Source organism: Elaeis guineensis, chromosome 10 (assembly GCF_000442705.2).
Source record: "Elaeis guineensis isolate ETL-2024a chromosome 10, EG11, whole genome shotgun sequence".
NCBI classification, from domain to species: domain Eukaryota; kingdom Viridiplantae; phylum Streptophyta; class Magnoliopsida; order Arecales; family Arecaceae; genus Elaeis; species Elaeis guineensis.
Window position 1 is genome coordinate 75002467 of NC_026002.2, and position 21305 is coordinate 75023771.

General features: G+C 39.1%; 1 protein-coding gene across 3 annotated transcripts; it reads right to left on the reverse strand.

Annotated features, from left to right (window-relative positions):
* Positions 1–2582: 2582 nt before the first annotated feature.
* On the reverse strand, positions 2583–21132 carry LOC105052219 (protein ESMERALDA 1). Of its 3 annotated transcripts, XR_012134945.1 has the most exons (11): positions 20625–21132; positions 19039–19108; positions 18442–18509; positions 18229–18317; positions 9326–9523; positions 7845–8049; positions 7564–7731; positions 6056–6223; positions 5760–5950; positions 2978–3726; positions 2583–2847 (listed from the first exon to the last, which is right to left on the reverse strand). XR_012134945.1 is itself a non-coding variant. In XM_010932956.3 (10 exons), the coding sequence occupies exons 1-10, from the start codon at positions 20994–20996 to the stop codon at positions 3564–3566; spliced, it is 1692 nt and encodes a 563-aa protein (XP_010931258.1). In that variant the 5' UTR covers positions 20997–21132; the 3' UTR covers positions 2938–3563. The 3 variants fall into 3 exon arrangements, 2 of the variants coding, with proteins under 2 accessions (XP_010931258.1, XP_029122618.1); XM_010932956.3 differs by lacking the exon at positions 2583–2847 and having other exon boundaries at positions 2938–3726; XM_029266785.2 differs by lacking the exons at positions 2583–2847; positions 9326–9523 and having other exon boundaries at positions 2938–3726.
* Positions 21133–21305: the final 173 nt, after the last annotated feature.

Consider the following 21305-nt stretch of genomic DNA (forward strand, 5'->3'; position numbering starts at 1 on the left):
TAGATCATGACTTAAATGACCTGCAATGATTAGTCACGTGGTTCGATAATTTCAAGCACCTTATCTCTAGTTGAGCTGATATGGGATGAGTATAGGATGGACATGTACTATAAAATTTTTACATATCAGGAGGATATGAATATGAGTCTATTGGATTCGTCTGATCCGTTGCCATCTCTAGAGCTGATGTACCGATCCAACTATAAATTAACATAGAGGAGGACGCACCTGGCTTCGTTTTCCCTCCTCTGTGTCTTTTTTTTGGGTGATTGACCATGTTCATTTGTTGTTGGATAATCCACCAGCTCAGTGGTGGGTCTAACCCAACCAATAATTCTTGGTCGGATGAGAGAGTATCGCTGCCTCATCATGGTAGGGAGAGGATTTGGAGTCCAGCTCACGTCCGGCTAGCTTTTAATTACCTAAAAGATGTGATTATTCCTTAGGATTGTCGCAAATGTTGCCACTGCTCGACGACAAAAGCGGCGTCCATGCTGGTGCTGATTGTGACATGATCAAGTGGAGATCACTGTTTAGCTCTTAATAACCTTTTTCCTTTTGGAAAAAAACATTACACCTAACGGCCACTTTTACATATAGGTCTTCCGTGAGTAGATGTAGGCATGCGTGACAAGCAGCAAGCGAATTTGATATTGAACCGCACCGATCCTGTGAATCTTGCAGTCCATTATACCATACACTTGAATCGTAACATATGCGTATAATCAATACTCTCTAATGTGTATTCGATTTGGTACTCCTTTGCTGATTTGCAATTAATAGCCTCACAAAAAGCGCTGTACAACTTTAATGTATATAAAACATCGGCAACTTGAGTGCGAGTAAAGTTGCCAGAGGATGTGGTGTGAGGGTAATTTTCAATTTTCAACCAATTGAATGGGAATCCAAAGTTTAAAAATAACAAGAATAATATTTTAAGCTTGTAGATAAGAAAAATAATATTATAAGTCCAATGAAAAGAAAGCACTCGTCATTTATTATCTCCAATCGCAGAATGTTCTATAATTTGAGGCCTTGGAGAAAGGATATTTAAAGTTCAACCATCATCTTACATTGCTTTCATGTCACGAGTTGCACAAATTTTCTCACGCCACATGGAAAAATTAAAAAAAAAAAAAAACAACTCATGTACAAAAAAAGCACCTACACTTAATAGTAATACTAAAATTCTACTTCAATAGTATTCAAAATATTCTTTAATAAAAATTAAAATTTTATGATAATATTCAAAATAAATAAATACGTCGGATCGTCCCCCTCTGACTCTTATCTTATTTTAATAAAAAAAATAATATTCAAAATATTCCAACTAATTAAGAAGTTTGAGAGAGAGAGAGGTATGGCTTTCAAGGAGTTTGAGAGAGTGATGCACCGATTTGGTTGCTTGGAACAATACAAGGCAGATCGAGGAGAGAGTATAACTGTCAAACTAATTTAATTATTATTGTCGTGAATCTTTGATGAGATGGTTAGCTGAAAATCGAGGTATTGCGCCTCTTTGCTAGATAGCTAAAAATCTGTAAAATCAAATTCACTTGTCGAAAGTTGATCGATGGAGAATCTTCCAATGCTTAAGTCAATCGGAGAAAAAAATCAATCGAAAAATCTAAAATACGAGAGTAGAATATTTAGTAATCAAAAAAAAAAAAAAGCTTATCCAATTTCTCTGCTTATCACTTTATATGGGGTAAAAAGTATGATTATCGTATAACTTCCGTCCCCTTAGAATCCGAAATATGGGCATTATTATTATCGGTGGATGGTTACTTCCTTAATTGTCATTAAGATCGAGTAATGGGAACCAGTGGAAAGTTGTTATGCCTTACGATTCTCCGAATGTGGGAAATTAACGTCCGTATTGGATAACTGTCGTTTAGCTTCTATTTTCTCGAGGACTGAGATAGTCGGGAAAAATCCGAATTGGTATTTGATTGGATATTGTCGGCAGTATGTCGGAGTCGATCCAAGCCTTACTTAGTGTAATCGATCATCATCAGCTAAATCCTAAGTTAAATTGTCGGTAGAGAATAGGGTCGGCATGATTTTTGTAATCGATCATACGTTCAGCTGATGGGGATTGGGATTGTGCCTGATCGGTTTAACGATGAGAATTTATCCCAACAACTACCATATGGTATCTTTAACCACTCAGCACGATTCATGGTTCAGAATTCCTTTTTTTTTTTCCCTTTGGAAGACTAGGGACAATCCACTCGTCAGCCACACAGCTGGACCTTCATCACACTTCCCGTATGCAAGAAAACGTTGGTCAAAGCTTTTTTTTTTTTTTTCCCCGCTAGTTCATGCCATCCTAGTCGGTTTATTCAGGTCATTTTCCAACCACCATCGAATGCGCACCAGAAACATGCTCATCAGCATTGCACAATTTTAGACAGACAGATATCTATTACTATGGTGCTATCAAGTGTCCCACCAACTAGACTGAATCGCCAATTCGCCATTCCTGGAATCGCACAGATTGAAACACAGTATTCTTAATAATCAGCGCATAATGATGGAATGGATTTGTATGCTCTAAGCATTGAAATATACAAATAAAAATCCGCCGAGTGTTGCAGAATAAACTACGAGGAAGTTGATAAAAATTCCTCCAGCCACAAGTTTTTTACCCGCAAATCTACAAGAGAATGATTTCAATGATAAAGCGTGTAGCTTTCTGGGACAATCTTGCAACACATGGTCTCATATCTCTGCTGCTTGAAAGAGAGGCTTGTGCTTGGAATTCTTTCCGTTGGCTCTCTTCGTGCCGGCATGATTGCTAGAGCCATTATCAGAACTCTGGGACTGATTTTTCCACTTATGACACTGAAGAAAATTGGAAAAAAAAAGAAATATGACCAATCTTAATAGCAAGCCTTATCACATCAAATTGAGAATAATTATGAAAAGAACGAATGAGGTATAACTTGGCAATCAATATTGTGTATCTTCTCACCCTCATGGTAGGGCCAAAAGTCTAAATTTGAACATCATTGTTACAGAGAAAGGAAGGATAATACCCTTCATCTAATAATTGCCTCTTAAAGAATATTGGGACTTGCTTGGGACGATAACCAAGAAATATACAAAATGATAATAGAGAAATAAACCCAAAATACTAGCGCCCCAAATGCTTGATAATTTTCGTTTCCCTCCCTCTCTACACGAACATCTGGATATAACCAGACAAAAGTCAATTCATATACAAGCCTCCACCAAAACCGAGGGTGCAAATGTGACGAAACACAATGGTTTCCGAATTGTTAGACACAGGCTGCAGATGCAAGTGAAACTCCGTCAGCATCCAAGATAACTCTTTCGGATGAAAAAAATCCTATCTTTGATCATCTCTTCCAGCTATACAAGAGGATGCCGATATCACAAGCCAAAAGGAATTGTACCAATGTGCTTTTTGCTGGAGCCTGCAAGCTTCCAAAAAAAGACAGCACTCCACCAAATGCTAATGAAAAAAATGAATCGCACACCAATGTGAAAATCAGGCGAATTGCAATGAATGTTAACCAAAATCTCCATAATTAATATTATCGAGCTGGTGGAGATTTTAAAACTTCTGATTTGTTGGAGCGGCACATGCAGTCTGGGCAGGGATAGGTGTATATTGAGTCATTTGGTCTTTTAATCTCTATCCCCTTGGCATCGCTATGAGCTCGCATGTTTAACAATTGTCGCTTCAAGGCCTTCCAACTGTTCCAAAATAAGGGGAAAAGGGTTTGATTATGCATGTGCAGTAAAATCTCACTACCAAAAAAAAAAAAAAAAAATCCAACCGGCTAAATGATTAATAAGTATGCAAAAGGGGAAGCAAAGCTGTAGCTGTGTTTAGAACAAACTGATAATATAAGTAGCTTTCCTTCTTAAACATTATATGCTCTGATAATGTGGAAGAATATTTCTTCCAAATTCCTTTATTAGTCAGATGAACAGTCAAGCAAAAAAGCTGAGTTTGGAAGGTGGAAGTGTGTGTGATTGCCAGAACATGCATACCATCAATGTTTAGGAAGCAATGGGATGCCTTCAGTGCCTACAACTATGGACCACAAAATATAACATGCCTTCTCTTTTATTTTATGAGATGTTCAGTCTGAAAGACGTACTTTCATTCCAGATACTCACTTTCACCAACTCAAGGACTTTTAGATACCTCTGCATCTGTCTTCCCAGTTTTTCATCCACACCAGGTCATATCCTAGTCATTTGCATTAACAAAGTCTTAGTTTTTATACTTATTTTGACTAAAGTTGCATTCACTCCCTCGCTCATTTCTAGTTCTATTGAATTTCTTATCCTTAACTTCCAAGGCTTTACTCCAAAATTCTTATTTAGAGTTTAACCCCATTCTCATCTCATTAAAAAAAAAAAAGAAAAAAGACATTCTTTAGGTTTGCTTTGACGTTATTTCAAGCTTTTTCACATGCTGTCTCATGACATTGGTCAACATCATGGGAAATGAATTTGAGAAATAAAACAAATGCGGGAAAGCTGGTAGAAGAGGTTTCCTAAAGCAGGAAAGGCAACATGTTATAAAAAATATTAAAAAATTATAAATGTGGATGAACAATTATGAACAAATAATCCAAAAAACAACTTAATGTTGGAATGAATGAATAAATGGTTCTTAAAAAATCAAAAAGAAACAAAAGTAACACTCTATGATGTTGGTTAGTTGCAAAGTCAGAAAGTGGAACTGCGAGAACCCCATGATGGCGTCTTCTCTCCCCAAGCCTCTCCCAAATCCCTCCACCTCCAACTCCTCTGTCGATCTCCTCTTCCCCCACAACCCCCCACCCCACCCCACCCCAAGCACTCCCAACCATATTTGGTTTAAGACCTCTTTCCTTATCTTACCAATTTGATTTGATTCAGTTCTAACTAAAAGAAACCCAATTTGGTTTAAAACCTCTTTCCTTATTTTGTGGGAAGGTCCATTATTTTATGAAGTCTAGTTTGATGTGAATCAAAATTATGTAAAACTGAACATGATAATTTTTAAATAGTAAAAAAAATTGAGAATGCTGGATAGGGCATATTCCTTTCCTTGAGTATGCGAACTTTGCATTTCTCAAAACACACTTGGCACCGGTCTCCCAACTCAGTTTCCAAGAAACTTCTGTTTGAGGGGAAAACATGTTTCCTGGCTTCTGTGCTCACAACTGTGATCTATATAACCTTGAGCCTTCCCCTCCTCTTCCAACATTCACCAAGGGACCACATCCTTATTGAAGCTCCCTTAGATATTCATTATACATGCCCATATCATCACAATGAATTCCCTATCCCTTTGTCCTTAATTGTGCAACTCTAGAGCTCCTCCAGTATACCCATCTCTCATTCTACCAGTCCTACTCACAAATCTACCTCAATATTCTCAAATATGCTACATTCAAATTGTTTTTCTGGAACCTCTTCCTTGTCCAACATTTTGACCATGCAACATTGCAAGCCTCATCATTGTTCTACTTTTTCCTTTAAGCCACCAAGGTATATGCTGCTCATAAGAGCATCATGAAATGGTTAACTTGTATTTCTGCTGCTCCTTATGAACTAAGATTTTGGATATAATTTGGTTAACCATAAATACTTACTCCCTAATGATCTCCAAGCAATGGATGTATTAACATGAAAAAATATTTCAATGAAAAGAAAAATCAATAAAAATGATAGCTCACAACCTGTATACATAAACTGGACTGTTCATATATTCGTTCATAAAAACATACCTAACTTTTGGATTGTCTAACAGCAAGGCCAACTTCCTTTTATCAGGCTTGATAGTCTTAGAATGTCCACCATACAAATATCTTCGATGGCCAATCAAAAAGTGAGGAAAATTCCCACCTTGAGTTGTCACAAACACTTCGCCATGAAGACAAACGCTATAGTCCACAGCGGCCATCCTAGATGAATAGTTCTGGAAATTATAATTCAAGTTAAAACAATAAATCGTAAAAGATTATGTCATAGGCATAATCTACAGTATAAAGTCTCAATAACCACAAAAACAAACTAACATTACCTTAAATGGAGCAAGCTCCTCAGCTGATGCTAATGTCTCTTTAGTTTGCAAAAGGGGAAACATTTCAAGAAGTGGAGCCATAGCCTTCTCTGCCTTGTAAATTTTTCCTGAAGCCAAATATATAGCCGTATTATTACTGAAACCCATGCCTCGGAGAATCAAGCCAACCTGAGCACAAAAGATAATGAGGTAAGAACAGGCAATTCCAAGTGCATGATAATGCATCAAACATAACAAATCTACCAAAAAACCAAAAAAAAAACATCTACATATATACAAATTAGTAATTTCAGAATCATCGAAACAAACTATTTCCTAAAGCATGAGCCATGCTAACTGAAGAAAGCTGATCCATTGCTGATAAAGTGACTGAATTTTGCGAAATCATGAGTCACCTTAGGTGCTTATTTTCACACACACAAAAAAAAAATGTTAATAACTAAACCATCTAAAATTGTGCTTTAATAATTCCTTGATTTAGCCTTGCTCAAGATCTACGCTAGCTGCCTAGCTCCTCAGTGTCCCATGCATGAAGCAACAGTCCTCATATTTGTGCCTATCATGATGATATCTCATGGTATTTCTCCTGCTCTTGACAGGAAAAACTTCTTTTATGAATAAAAGTCCACAGATAGTTGCACCACAGATGTATAGGAGCTTTTGCTTTATACAGATGTTAATCAAAGTAGACTCAAATGTGACAGCAAGTGATGTTATCAACAATGTAACTTTCGACTGATCTTTGATTTGCAAGGAAACCTAAATAAACTTAACTAAAGTCCCCCTATTCAGCTCTATTCAAGATTCATTCATGCAACAGATTTTTGGGCACCAAAATAAAGATACAATATTGTGGATTACATTTGAGATTTTAGAAAAAATTAAGAACGCCTTTCAACGTTTATTTCTTTCTAATCAAATTGAACTTATTCCTACCCAAAAAAGAATCAGGTTAATCTTACTCAATTGTTTTTTCTTCTTGTTTTCGGGAAGGGTGGGCTGCTTTTTTATTCAAATAACACGGTTAAAGTTATGCAGAACCTAACAGGACCTTAAGGGATACAGATGCTTTATCAGTTCAAGCACCACACCTTAGAAACATACAATGCCAAGCATCATGGAAGAATGATCTTGTTGGAGGTAAAGGAACAACACATGGTTGTGAGGTCAAAGTAGCATGAAAGCACTAAAGCAAAGCAAACAGAAGGAAAAGCCTACAAGGACTACTACAAACTTAGACCTATTCTAGGTGTATCAAGATAAGCAAATATCCATAAAACTTATAACCATAACCAGCAACCCTCCTCACTGTTCCTTCTATATGGGTCATCTTGATGAATCCTGTTCAAACCATTTCTGAAGAATCAATAACTGATTAATGAAAAGCAGCTTCAAGTTAGATTTTTTTTGTTAAGCAAGAAGACAGGCATGACACAGACAGTTCCAGGAATCATAAACTTTACAGCATTTTGATATGAAACAGTATTAAAAGCTAGATAAAAATTAACCTCCAAAGGAGTAAGAGGACATTTTCCACTCATCCTAATTACACCAGGACGTATAACACGTCCGGGTTTAGTAAATTTTCCTCTCCAACCTCTTTCTCGTGCAGCATTCATGTCCTGTTTCTCCTCTTCACCACCATCAAATATGCAACAAGAGAATGCAACCATATCCTGAAAAAGAGGTCGACAATCAGATTTACTATTATATTTCCCATCCCATGAAGTTCATGAAATGAAAATACAAGAGCAACCGGAAGACAAAATATTGGTTATGGCAAGTTGACCTCTTCAAAGCGAAGATGCACTGCAAGATATCTACCATTATTGTCTGTGCTTTGTTCTTTCATTCGAGATATCAACTTTTCAGCCAAAGTTGCTATAGGATTTGAGAAGCGTAAGGCTTCAAAATTTGCCAAGCATCTAAGGCGTTGGACTGTAGAAGGGGCATCGAACGATAAACGATTGGCAAAAGGAGATATCCTTATAAACCTGAATTTTCAATCAAAAAACAAGTTATTATAAACCATTGCTCATGGAATCTTACAGTAATAAAACCACAAGCAAATAGGCTTAGTTGCTTTTAGGGGTTCCTGATTATGTCAAAACAGACCTCTTTATCAAATTACGCAAGAAACTATAAATTTTGAAAGTTTGCAAAATTAGAACCCCTGTTTATGAACTAGCCTTCTACAGCTCTCAGTCTCATGCCTCATTTTCTATCATCTAAAATGTTGTTTCACAGTACTGGTGCTTCTTTCCAGCAAAAGGCACTTAGAAACAGTTAAGGCATCTATTTCTCAATAAATGATATGATGATAAGAATGCTTTTATGTATAATAAAAATCAAAGGAAGCCTATATCAAAACCCACTCAACTAGTACAAATAACGACAGTATGGCACAGCATCCCATAACCATCAAGACTTTTTCCACTGAACAAAAGTATACAAACCTGTTCTATATAATATGAAGGGCTTCTGATGTACCATCCTTTATATGTTTTGAATGGAAAGAACTGTCTAAGTTTCAGTATTTAATGAATTGATGACATCTGAGCTATGTTCCACTAGATTTTAGCATTTTGTACATCATGATATGATTATATTTTAATTAAAAAAGGTTACCCTCAAAGTAGTAACAATTTTGCAATAACTATTCCTTCTAATGGTTCGTACAATCTTAGTGATGACAATGATATGAAATTTGCATCAGGTGGAATTATTATGTTTTCTAAGAGCTGTTCATCACCTCTCTAAAATTAGTGTTGTAGCAAGCGTAGCAACTGCTTGAACCACAGAATTCTACATTGGATTTGTTAGCCTACAGGAAATTATGTATGTAATATATGATCAGAGGCACAGCAATGCAACAACCAACTAAAACCAACTCAACTTTGTAGCCACATCACATCACTACAATATACTTGAATGTGTTCAGGTATCTTGCTCAACACATAGGACCCAAAATATTTTTCACTCATGTACTAGTGCTGATACCACTATAAGTAGCAATTTCATGTAGCCTCACATGAAGTTTGAACATAAGACCTTATATTAGCTTTATGAGACAGATCAAGTTACACATAAATACGTAAAACAAAAATTTAGCAAAATCCTACAATAGAATGACAAAGATAGTCCCTAGAAACTGCTACACAGAGAAAAATAAAATCTTTAGAAAAAACTTAAATAAACTCTCATTACACCTGCAATTACTAGAACAACCTGCCAAGTAAACGTGGCAGATAGACAGGATATTCAACTCACTTTTCTTCAATTAACTTAGGCAGAACAGCATCCTTGTAATATGGTATGGAAGACCAAGCCTTGATCTTGAAGTTATGTACCTTACTCATATTGTGACCAAATCTTTCCATTATGAAGTCAGGCACCTTATCAACTATTCTTACATCATTTCTCAGGGTATTGATAAAGTACTCCTCATCATAGATATCCTTAAATTTACTGCAGGCAACCATAAATATGTCAGTGAGATCATCATTAATGGATTCTTTACCTACTACTTAGCAAACAGCATGCTAACAAGTAACAGTAATATTTTTTATACGTTTCTGCATTAATCAGTATGGTTTATATCCAGAAACCCAATGTCAGAAGACTTTAAACTAATACAATCATGACTGAAGGAACAAAAGTAAAAAGTCCGGAAGAAATTACAATCCCATAAAGCGTATAACAGCGGAGAATCAACGAGCAGGCAATACTCATGCACAACAAATAAAAGGTATCACTCAGCAAGTGCCAGCCACCATGCCACGTATTTCCATGGAAACAAATTATATCAAAACCAATAAATATGTAGGTATATATGAAATAATATGGATAAAACGAACATAAGCAATATAGTTTATTTCCGTGATAATTTTTTTGAGGCATAGTGCAACTGCTTTTAAGGAAATCCATAGAGGGAAATACTAAAAAAAAAGTCCAAGATGTGAAGGCCAAGAAGACTCCAATCCAATTAATTCAACTTTCCTTCTGGCAGTTGACAAGATAATTAAGGGTAACAGAGTTTTAGGCATTACAGAAAAAAAAGGGGGGGGGAGGGGGGGGACTGCAAGCCAATGATTAAAGTACCATCTGCTGCACCAATGCTGGTCACAGGCTAGCATACGACATCACTGATGCCATCCCATGCAAGGCTCATAACAAAAGAGAGACAAATAAAAAAAAAAATAAAAGATCCAATTTGAGTCAATAAATACTAGTCTACGCTAGTTGTATGATGCCCATATCCAGTTGTCACATTACATGACATAAGCATACACCAGCACTGCAATTCATGCTATCAGCTAAAGAGAAATGTGACTCACCTTCGCTATTCATAAGTTTAGACTACAACAATATTACCTTTTGAATGATTAAGCAGCAGTAAAAAGTTGTCCAATATTGAACAAGAGGGAGGGAAAAACAAATGCCAAACTACTAGAAAACAACCCCTCTTTAATGAAAGATAAGAGCCAGCAAGTTCTCCAAAACTAAGAGTTAGACTGAGATAGGTAACACACATAACAAAAACAAGTAGAATGGTTACTTAACCGACTCCCTAAATTAAGGCCCAAAAGGCACAGGTCGGACCCAGAAGATAAAATGGATCTATTGATCTAAAAAGAAATGCTTGAAATATATAAATTCCAGTGTTCAATTTCTCACCCATGCCTTCCACCATACTGCTTGTGGCTCTATTGGCTGACACTGACTAGGCACAGTCATACCTTTCGTGGCTAGCAACCACTCTGTTGTTACAGAGTATGATAGGAAAATCTACATAAAAGCTATGCAGTAATCAGCACCACCATCACATTAAAGTACTATATTTTTAGTGCACTCGGTGAGCAATTGCATCACATTTCGTGCTGGCTGTGGGACATTTTGTCGAACAAGTGATGTGGGGTTGGTGTGGGTTTCTCGCTGATGCAGAAATAAGGGGCAACTAGGAGTGATGGTGGTCATGCGCTAGGGTACTCTGGCGAGGGGGGGCGGACATAGGTGAAGGTGGCCCAGGGTGCTCCATGCCCATCATCTTGGACATCCCACAAGATCTTGGACGTCGAGGTCGAGCGGCTTCAATGCTTCTTCACTAAGGTTCTTGAATTTTCGGAGGACAAGATGGAAGAATCAAGGGGGAAGTGGGAGAATGTGGCAATGCTAACCAGAAGTCTTGGCCGAAGGGTGCCGGTGGATCAGGTTGAGAAGGATTTCAAGGTGAGGGGGGGCTACAGGGTGAGGTGGAGGCTTTCTCCTTAGACGAAGACCAGACCACCAACTATGTCGCTTCAAATCGGATGAGTGTGAAACCATCCTTAAGGGGAGTCCTTGGATCATCATCAGCCAGATGTTGGCCATCGAGCCATGGGCGCCGGACTTCATTCTGGGGATGAGCATTATTAAAAGAGCAATGGTTTGGCTAAATCTTTCGGGCCTTCTAGTTGAGTATTAGAACACCAAGCAGCTCTGGGGCATTGTCAAGGAGGCTGGGTGACCGTTGGCGATCAATGAAGTCATTGACCAGCTCCAGAAGATGAGTTTTGCTAGGATTACGGTGCAGATCAATTCAACCCAATCATTGAAGTTGGGTGTGTTGATTAGGGGGAAGAGCAAGGTCTTTTGGCAGACCTTTGTATAATCTATTGTTGGTTTGCTTTCAATGCTGGCAAATCGAACATTGTAATGACATTTGTGCTTCTCCACCGGCTAATACCCCATTGAACACTGAGAATCACCCTCATCAGCTAGAAAACTTCGTGGAAGCCTACCTGACTCAGATGAAAGGGGTAGTTGAGCAAGGATCGGAGGCTATCGGGGGGGGGCGTGGTTTGTCCCCGACTGGGCCCATGGGTCTTCACGTCAAAGTTCCGACTGCCCAAGGTCGTCAGGGCCGGGTCGCAAGGGAAGGGGGATGTTGGCGCTCGGCCTTCTGAATTGGTTCTTAATTCATCTCGATCAGATCTGCATCCGAGACATCCAAGCCTGCCGGAGCCTCCGTCAAACTCCGAGGGGTGGCAAAAGCCCTCGAAGGTGGCCTATCAGTAGTCACCGGACTAGCAACCATGGCGGCGCATGTAGGGGGATCAGTGGCTAGAGAGTCCCTAGCTAGGTCCGGATTAGGTTTCTCGATCCTGCTTGACTCGGGGCCAGACAGTGAAAATATAGAGCCGGACCTTAAGGAGGGCTCATGGCTATTGGATCTATCTATGTTGGAAGTGGGCTCTGGGTCAGCTCACTTCAAGCGGCCTAGGAGCCCAGGCGCTGGGTATCACTCTAGGTCGGGCTCGAGGCCCATGGCCAAGGCCGAGCCTTCGTCGGTGGCCATAGTATCTCAAAAATGTACTGATTGCCCAAGAGTTCATGTTTGATTTGCAGAAAGCACTAGCTCAACGCTACTTCATGGCCATCAAGCTGGACATGAAGAGAGCCTACGATCGGGTGCGTTGGGACTTCATTATGTCTTGATGAGTTTCGGCCTCCACAACCTCTAGATCAATTGGATAATGGATTGTGTTCGGGCTTCGTCCTTCTCTTTCTTGATCAATAGCACCCGGCGGACTTCTTCCACTCTTCGATTGGCCTCCACCAAGATTGTCCTCAATCCTTCTACCTATTTATTATTTACACCGATGCCCTCTCTCATGCCTTGCGATTGGCAACTCTTGGACAGGCGGTGGATCCATATCTCCTGGTTCCAAGAGCCTAGCCGATCTCGCACTTGCTTATTGCAAATGACTGCATTTTGGTGATTCAGGCCTTGGCTTGGAATGCAGTAGCCTTCCGTCAGATTTTGGAGGAGTATTATGCTGCTTCTGGTTAGAAGGTGAATCTCCTCAGATCAGCTGTGCTCTTCAGCCTAAAGATAGGAGTCCAATTTAGACAGATGATCAGGGGGATTATAGATATCTTGAAGCAGACAGGGGTCTTCCACTATCTGGGAGTTCCCATCACTGGATATTGACTACGACGGATTGAGTGCCTAGAGATGGAGACATCGATCCGGAAGCACCTAGAGGGATGGCAAGCCAGAGCCTTATCGATAATGGCTAAGGTGACCTTGATCAAGTCAGTCATTAGCTCTATCCCCATCTATCTACTATCCAACACTGTCATTCTGAGGACCTCCCTCTAGAGGCTGAAGTGGCTCTTCAGGAACTTCCTATGGGATTTGCATAACAGATGGGGCAGGGTGCATCTCTTAGCATGGAGGTTGTGTATCAGCCAATCAGTGAGGGACGGTTGGGAGTACAACCCTTGGTGGTTCGACAAGAGGCCCTGATTGTTCGACATACTAGATTTTTGCTCCAGCTTAGCAGCGCTTGAAGTTTGATGATGTGCGTGAGGTATGGTTCCTAGACCATGGCAAAGGATATTTAGGCCAATCGGCGGTTCTCCTTCGTGTGGAAGGAGATCTGCTCTCATGCTCCCAAGGTATTGGCCTTAATGTCTTGGCAGGTGGGTGATGGGTACTTAATTAACATCACTTTGGATCCATGGATAGCTAAACTTCCACTCTATTGGTGGCTAACTTTTGTCAGCACTGAGATTGGCGAGACGATGCGAGTTCAGGACCTTTTGTAGGCTGAGGGGAGAGGATGGGATGCAGAGCAAGTGACTCGTTACTTTGGAGGTTAGTTGGCTGAGCGGATTTTGGTCCAGGCGATCCCCATCCACGATGGACCCGACATTAGGGTTTGGCGATCTTCATGCACTCCAAGGAAGATAACCAAGGAGTTGTATGACCTATACAGGAGTGAGCCGACCAGAAGACATGAGGGGATTTGGATTTGGAGGGTCGAGGCTCAGCACAAAGTGAGCCTATTTCTCTGGAAGATGGCGTCGGGTCGTCATCCCACTAGAAGATTGCTGAGGGCCCGAGGGATAGATATTCCATCTTCTTGCCTTGAGTGAGAACGGGAGAATGAGATGGTGGAGCACATACTATTTCTCTATCTGAGAGCTGTGCACTTCTGGCGATTGCCATTGCTCTTCTTGAGGTGCTTAGGTTTGTAGAGATGGTGCAGGACTTCTTGGAGGTATTATGACAGAGCATGGTGGCCAAGGGTTTTAGATTAGCTAGTATCAGGACTGTTTACATTGCCTATTATATCTAGTTCATCCAGAACAACAGCATTTTTTAGGCAAGATGGATATCGATAAGGTTGGTCTTAGAGAGGACCATGATCCAGGCTACAAAGATTATTGATCTGTAGTCCACCAGTTCGATCTTTATGACTCGGGACACCTGAGACTCTCCTCATGCTATTGTAGAACCTCGACGAGTCTTCATCGCTTAGAAGTCCCCATCCTTGGGTTTTCTAAAGGTCAACTTCAATAGTAGTGTTACTAGCAATAGGGACAGAGCTGATTTTGTGATCTGGAGGCTGGATTCCAATTTGATTGCAACTAGTGGGACCCACCTCTTTGAGACCACTATACTGTGTGCAGAACTACAAGCGGCATAGGAGCGCATCAATGTATGCGAGGAAGGTTTTGAAGGCTGATCCTCTAGTGATTGAGGGGGATTTCGCCAAGATAGTGGGTTGGATGCAAAGCCAGAGTAGTGGAGCGGCTCCACACCCTTTCATCTGTAACACCCAGTTTTTCCAATAACTCTCGATAGGTAGAGGCCACCTTACCACCCGTAATGACAATATCATCACCCAGGATAGCATAGTGGAGGCTACTTAGAGGGTGCAGCGCCGTTGATATCAGACATACTAGAAGGCAAATTATGCCACCGATTGGGTAGCCAGCTATGTTGCCCAACATTCAGAAGGGAGCTTTTGGATTGTTACTTCTATTTTGCCTTTGTCCTTTCAAGATACTCTTTTTTTTTATATTTTGGATTGTATTCATACCAGCATTGGATGAGTCGTCTGACTATCCAAAAAAAAAAAATAGCACCACCATCAATGAAGTCACAGAAACAAAGGATATTATGATGTCTTTCGATGCAGTAAGCATCTTCTATCCCTATTTAGCAACATACCATCAAGGTTTCATAAATCATCCCAAAATTGTTGGAAACCATATAAAGGCCATATCCCAATTTGGGTATGGCACAATGTGAAATCCATCCATCGTGTTGGTACCTCTATCCAACTAATAAATCATACAGGTATTAGTTAGCCACCCTAAACCCTTCAATCACCAAGTATATCCCTATCAAAATGAAACTTCGTGACGTGTCCCCATTTTCATCTTTGCATTAGTTCCATTAATCCTCCCTGACCAGAGCATCTTGACAGATTTAAGTATTTAACACTATGAAGCGAATGGAAGCAATGAGATCACCAACAGTCAGTTCTATGAATCTCCAGAATAAAGCATTTAGCTTGATAGCTACCTTGACAAATGACATCTTGTGCTAAATATAACGACTCCTTCATATACCCACAAATAAATATGCTAAAATGCATAATGAAACACATCAAGAAAAAACTATGTATGTAGGTAATAGCAACTGGATTGCATATTTTTAGAAAAATTGGCAGCAAACCACCTGTAGTTTGTTAATGAAATCCTAGGTGGTATAAGAAGAAGAGGGAACATAACACACAAGTGCCAAAGCTAAGGAACTAGCCCAACCTTTAGAACAAACCAGTTCAGGAGAGATGCCTTGAATGTCGGAAACAAATCAAACAACCAAATAAAGTGAAACCACTCAACTGATAAACACCATTATCAATCACACACACAAAAAAAAAAAAGGAAAAAGAAGATGAGACCCCATTATCACAACTTATAAACAAGGAGAGGGAACAAAATGCAAACCACTCAAGCCACTCAAGCAAAATGCATGAGGAAAAGTTCATTAGATAATTCATTCATGTCCATATGCCCATTCTGAAATATCGTGCACCACTCCATAATTAACCAGAAAACCTTTTTAGATTTCCTACTATGTTTCACAAGCCAAATCTTCCAAAGCAAAGCCTTCAGATTTGGTACTTTCCTAGCAAACCACTTGGTCGTTTGTCATTCATCTAATGCATCAGAAATTCAAAGGGGAAGTTTATATCTCTTTCCTCCATCAAGAAAAGTAACCTATAGCTTATATAGTTCTAATAATGAAGACAACCTGTGAACAGGTGCCTAATAAGTCCTCTTAAGAAAACAACAACATCTGTTGAAAACTTGAACTATTATGCTTTACAAATCATCCTTTAATCTGCACTAGTTTTATGTAGGCATGCAGTTCTTTACATACGATCAACAACTTGGTTTCTACAAAGGAAGGATCCCTTAAATTCAAGTTTCCTAGCTCCTAAACTACTCACTCCTTTGGTATTGGATCGCTGCAACAACAAATCTAGAGATAGAGGACCATTTCTCTCACTTATCCTCCTTCAACAAACACATAGTCAAGAAAGGACATATCATCAAGAAACAATAAAAAATAAGGATGTAGAGTATCCAATTCTACTTAGAGCACTGCTTGCCATGCCAAAATACCACAAGATATCTATGTCGAAAAAAAAAACACCAAATTTTCCTCAATTAAAGGTCAAGTAGAAAGGATCATTTTCTTCAACCTCAACAATATAATTTTAAACTTCAGACTTCAAATATCATCTATGTTGATCCCACACAAACTTGTTGTTGCCATTTGGGTCCACAAATTATAGCCTCTCCCCTGAATTTGCAGACATATGCCTAAAATTTTTCAGGTTTGCATACTAGATCTCGATCTGAATATTTCATCACACTCACCTCCAACCTACAAGCATTTGAAGAGAACTTCCTTATAGCCTCTTCCATTGTGTTTTCTAGCTTCATTAGGACAATACAGACTGCGAAAAGGTAAAGGTAGACCTCAATAGGAGCAGGACCACATTAGGCAGAATCATTGTCTATCACCAAAAAAAAAAGGAGTTTGATCTTCCACACAAACAATGGTTTTTACGTTTTAAAAACTCAACCTCACAACATGAAGCCCTGATTTTGACAACAACATGAGATTATCCTTGAAACTATGGGGAAACCTTTCTGTTTCATACAACGAGATATTAAATAATTGTCTATAATATCATCCACTGAACATACTTAGACTGGAGGATTTGCTGCCAATTATCTTCAATGATTACAAAAATTCAATTTGCCATAGATTTCACGACATGAGTAGCAGTTAAAACTTGAAACTTAACAAATATATATATATATATATATATATATATATATATATATATATATATATATATATATATATATATATATATATATATATATATATATATATATATATATATATATATATATATACACATTTGGTTTTGCATGTTCTGGATGAAACTAGATAGTTCCGCCAAACTGATTTAGGATAGGCATACACCTCTCGGAATACAAACTGTTGCAGTTTGCTTTTCTAACTGGATATTCACATCATGTTTGGATTATGTGGAATGAAAGAATAAATCTTGCAAGACCAACAGAGACTAGCATTTTGTTAAAGGCAAAGATATGTTAACTGGTTAGGAACATATTTAGACCGGAGGATTTGCTGCCAATTATCTTCAATGTTACAAAAATTCAATTTCTCATAGATTTTAGGTCATGAGTAGGAGTTAAAACTTGAAATTTAACAAAAAGCATATGTTTAGTTTTCCATGTTCAGGATGAAACTAGATAGTTCCATAAAAAATAGGCCAAACTGATTCAGGATAGGTGTACACCTCTCAGAATGCAAACTGTTACAGTTTGCTTTTATAACCAAACTGTTACAGATGAAGTGTTTCATACTGGCTGTTCACATCATGTTTGGATTATGTGGAATGGAAGAGTAAATCTTGCAAGACCAACAGAGACTAGCATTTTGTTAAAGGCAAAGATATGTTAACTGGTTAGGAAAAAGTTAAACCGTCAAATGCAACCTTCACAATTAGTCTAAAGCCATGATTATAAAAAAGATTAACAAACTTATAGGTTTATTTGTTGGTGCCTTTTATATCAAAACAGCTAAGTCTTAGACCAAAGCCTTATGTGTCAAAATCAGGTGCTCCTCAACTAACCTCTATACAAAGTATGAGACTGATATGAGATGATGGATCAAAGTAACTGACAAAATTTGTTCAGCCTAAGAATGTGGTAATCCCAAAACCAGACAGAAAGATTGACAACACAAGCTAGGCAACAAAGAATAGATTGAGATCTTAACAAACCTAGGATCTCTCCAAATGCTGTGGTAGTGGAAATTAGGGATAACAAGTGTTGCATTTAGGTATCCAGCTACAGCAACTGCATTGCATATCTATCAAATGTACAACAGGAAAAATATATAAGTGACAGAGGGAAAATTAGTAAATGACATATCTAGAAGCCTTTAAAAAAGTTAAAATCAACATGTGCTAAGGTGGAAAAGGAAAAGGAATTACCGATGCCCGTTGTTGATTTAAGCCACCATTTGCTTCGACATATATGTAACCATTAGAATCAGGCAACTCTGATATTAGAAAGGGAGAGCTTAAATAAATTCTATATAGATGAATGATTTGGAACATTTTGACAACATGGATACAGAAAATAAGGGGGCAAAGATAAGATGGAAAGTTCTGAAGTCAAGATTTGTTAGCAGCAATCAGATAAATCACATCTAACAAGATTCAAAACTTTATGAGTCGACAAACTGAATCCAGAAGATTGAAAATATAGGCAACTTTCAACAAGAGGGAACATCCCTTATTAAGGTATTTCAACATTTTTCTTAATATTTCTAAAAAACTGTAAATACAGCAAAGTAATAGCATGATAACCCAAATTTCAAAAAATCCATACATACTTGAGTTTTATAACCCCATGAACATTCCCCCCCCCCCCCCCACCAAAAAAATAAGGGTAAAAACATAGCATGCTAAATTCAGACTCCACTACAACAATAATAACTTTGTAGACTGACAAACTGATTCAAGTTTCTACAATGTGCATAAGCAAATAAAAGTTTAAATGTGTGATATTTAAGAGAGATACTATACCATTCATAGTCATATTTATACATGGTCGCCACATTCCACCTTTATAAGCGTGTCTCCATACAGTTGCTAACTACAAAAAAGAGTGGGAATTTTCATTCATAACAGATGAGATTCAGCATTACAAAAATTTTATAAGATAAAAGAAAATTAAGAAAAAGAGAAGGCACATTTTCTTCGATAAAAAAAATGATGCTACGATTTAACAATACATGGTAAAATTTGTGTACATATACTGCAACTCAGTATAGGATTAAGGATCTTCTGTGACAGGTCAAGAACTATTGAAGAAAACTAAATTATCCACAATGGAAATGATAAAATCCAGATTATTGAACCCAGGTATAAATAAAATCATTTGAAAGCAACTTTAACTTCATCAATATGCCCTACATAAATCAATAATTCTACATTCAAAAAATTCCAATATACTTTCTTCAACAAAAAAAAAAAAGAAGGAAAGAAAGAACTCCAAAATATATAGTACTTTTTTAGCGTGATTCAGCAAATCGGGCACTCGTTAAAAATGAAACATGCATGTACCAAGGTCATCTCATTTATTTGGATCCTCCCTATAAAACATGACTTATACTAATATAATTTTGTCCTTAAAATTTTATGTTGGTCAAATAACATCCTAGATAGAAGCACATCATCAATTCTTCTCTTGATTTAAGTTTGACCAAATGGCTTTATCTATTTCTCTATTATTTTGTATCATAGATATGAAAGGTACCTCACCTATATTTGATCACAAACTTTTTTTCATTCATTTTTTACCACAACTGCAGTCCCTTTATTCTAGTTCTACTAGTTTTTAGAACCTTATAAACCGTATACATCTTCATGGTCCACTTCAGCACCCAACATCATATCCATCTCATCAACAACAGTATTTTATCATCAGCATGTGACAAAAAACATGACAAAGGAAAAACTAGAATTGTTATTTACTACAAGAAGAAACTTCCCTATATTGGTAAAACCTTTTTAATGCCTAATATCTGTCATTTGCACCGCGAAAGCGCAATATCAACGGTTGAGTATTATGGTAGCATTTTGAGGATATGCGGCGAGAAACCTTCCTTGGATAAGGTGAATAAATACTTAAATAAAGGAGGGGCAAGGCATTTATACATATTTAAGGAAAAAATAAAACGAAAACAAAGCTAGGTAAGAATTTTGAAGTCACCACGCATACGCTATCAGTGTCATATTTAACACAGATAAATGTTACTATCACGCTTGATGAGTTAGGTTTGATAAAACTCAATATGTACACTAGGTACATTGTCATTTTATAGTCTTGGGAATGAACCCCCATGAAGTGTTCCCATAAAACAAACACAGAAGTAGGACATCCGCAAGTAATATGCTGTCATAAATAAATTATTGCTCGTTTTTGGATGAATTCGTTCCTAGAAACCAAAACCATCCATTCCCTGGGCAAGATTCAACATTTTGATATCATCTCAGCGCCCTCGGAGAGCAATCCAGGAGCAATAAGTAGCCACGAAGCGCCAAGAAAAGACAAGAAAACGCAGATCCAAACGGATTCGTTAAAGAAGGGGGTGGGTTCAAGAACTGACAGCATCGGAGGAGTTATCGGCGTTCATATCGGTCCGGAGGCGGAGGTACAGCTGGGGGCTCCGGTAGATGGAGCCGGGAGCGGGGCGGGAGATGATGCGGGGAACGCCCTCGAGGGATACGGTGCCCATATAGAAAAGCATCCCGGCGACGTAGAGGAGCGGCGCGAACAGGAAGATGGCCTGCCGCCGGAGGAGGAGCGAGAGGAGCATCCACGCCATCCGCTGCACTAGCGCCCGCGGGGACTGGAGCAACCTCCCGGACGCAGACTTGGAGGGCCGCCGGTGGGTCCTCGGCGACCGGCGGGGCGAAGCCGGCGGGGACGGCGTCCCCCCGGGGCTGCCAAGGCGGCTGTAGGCGTGGTGCGGCACCATCACGTCGTCGTGGTCGCCGGCGGCGCCGCCGGATGGGGCGATTCCTCCGTTCTATGGAGAGGGGCGGCTCCGCATGATTTGCTTTCGCCTTGTCGTGGGTTTTGTATTCGTTTCTTGGGCGCACGGGAAAGCGAGGAGGGGGGGTGGCGGGGGTTTGTGTATCGCAGTGGGGCCGTGCTGCGGTGGGGAGTGCGGGGCACGTGCGGGTGGTAAGCACCAGGCTTTTGACCAACTCGACGGAGGTCTGACCGGAGTTTTTGGACCTCAAGAGAGGAGTGCTTGTTTGTTGGTGGTGTATATGCCGCTGTT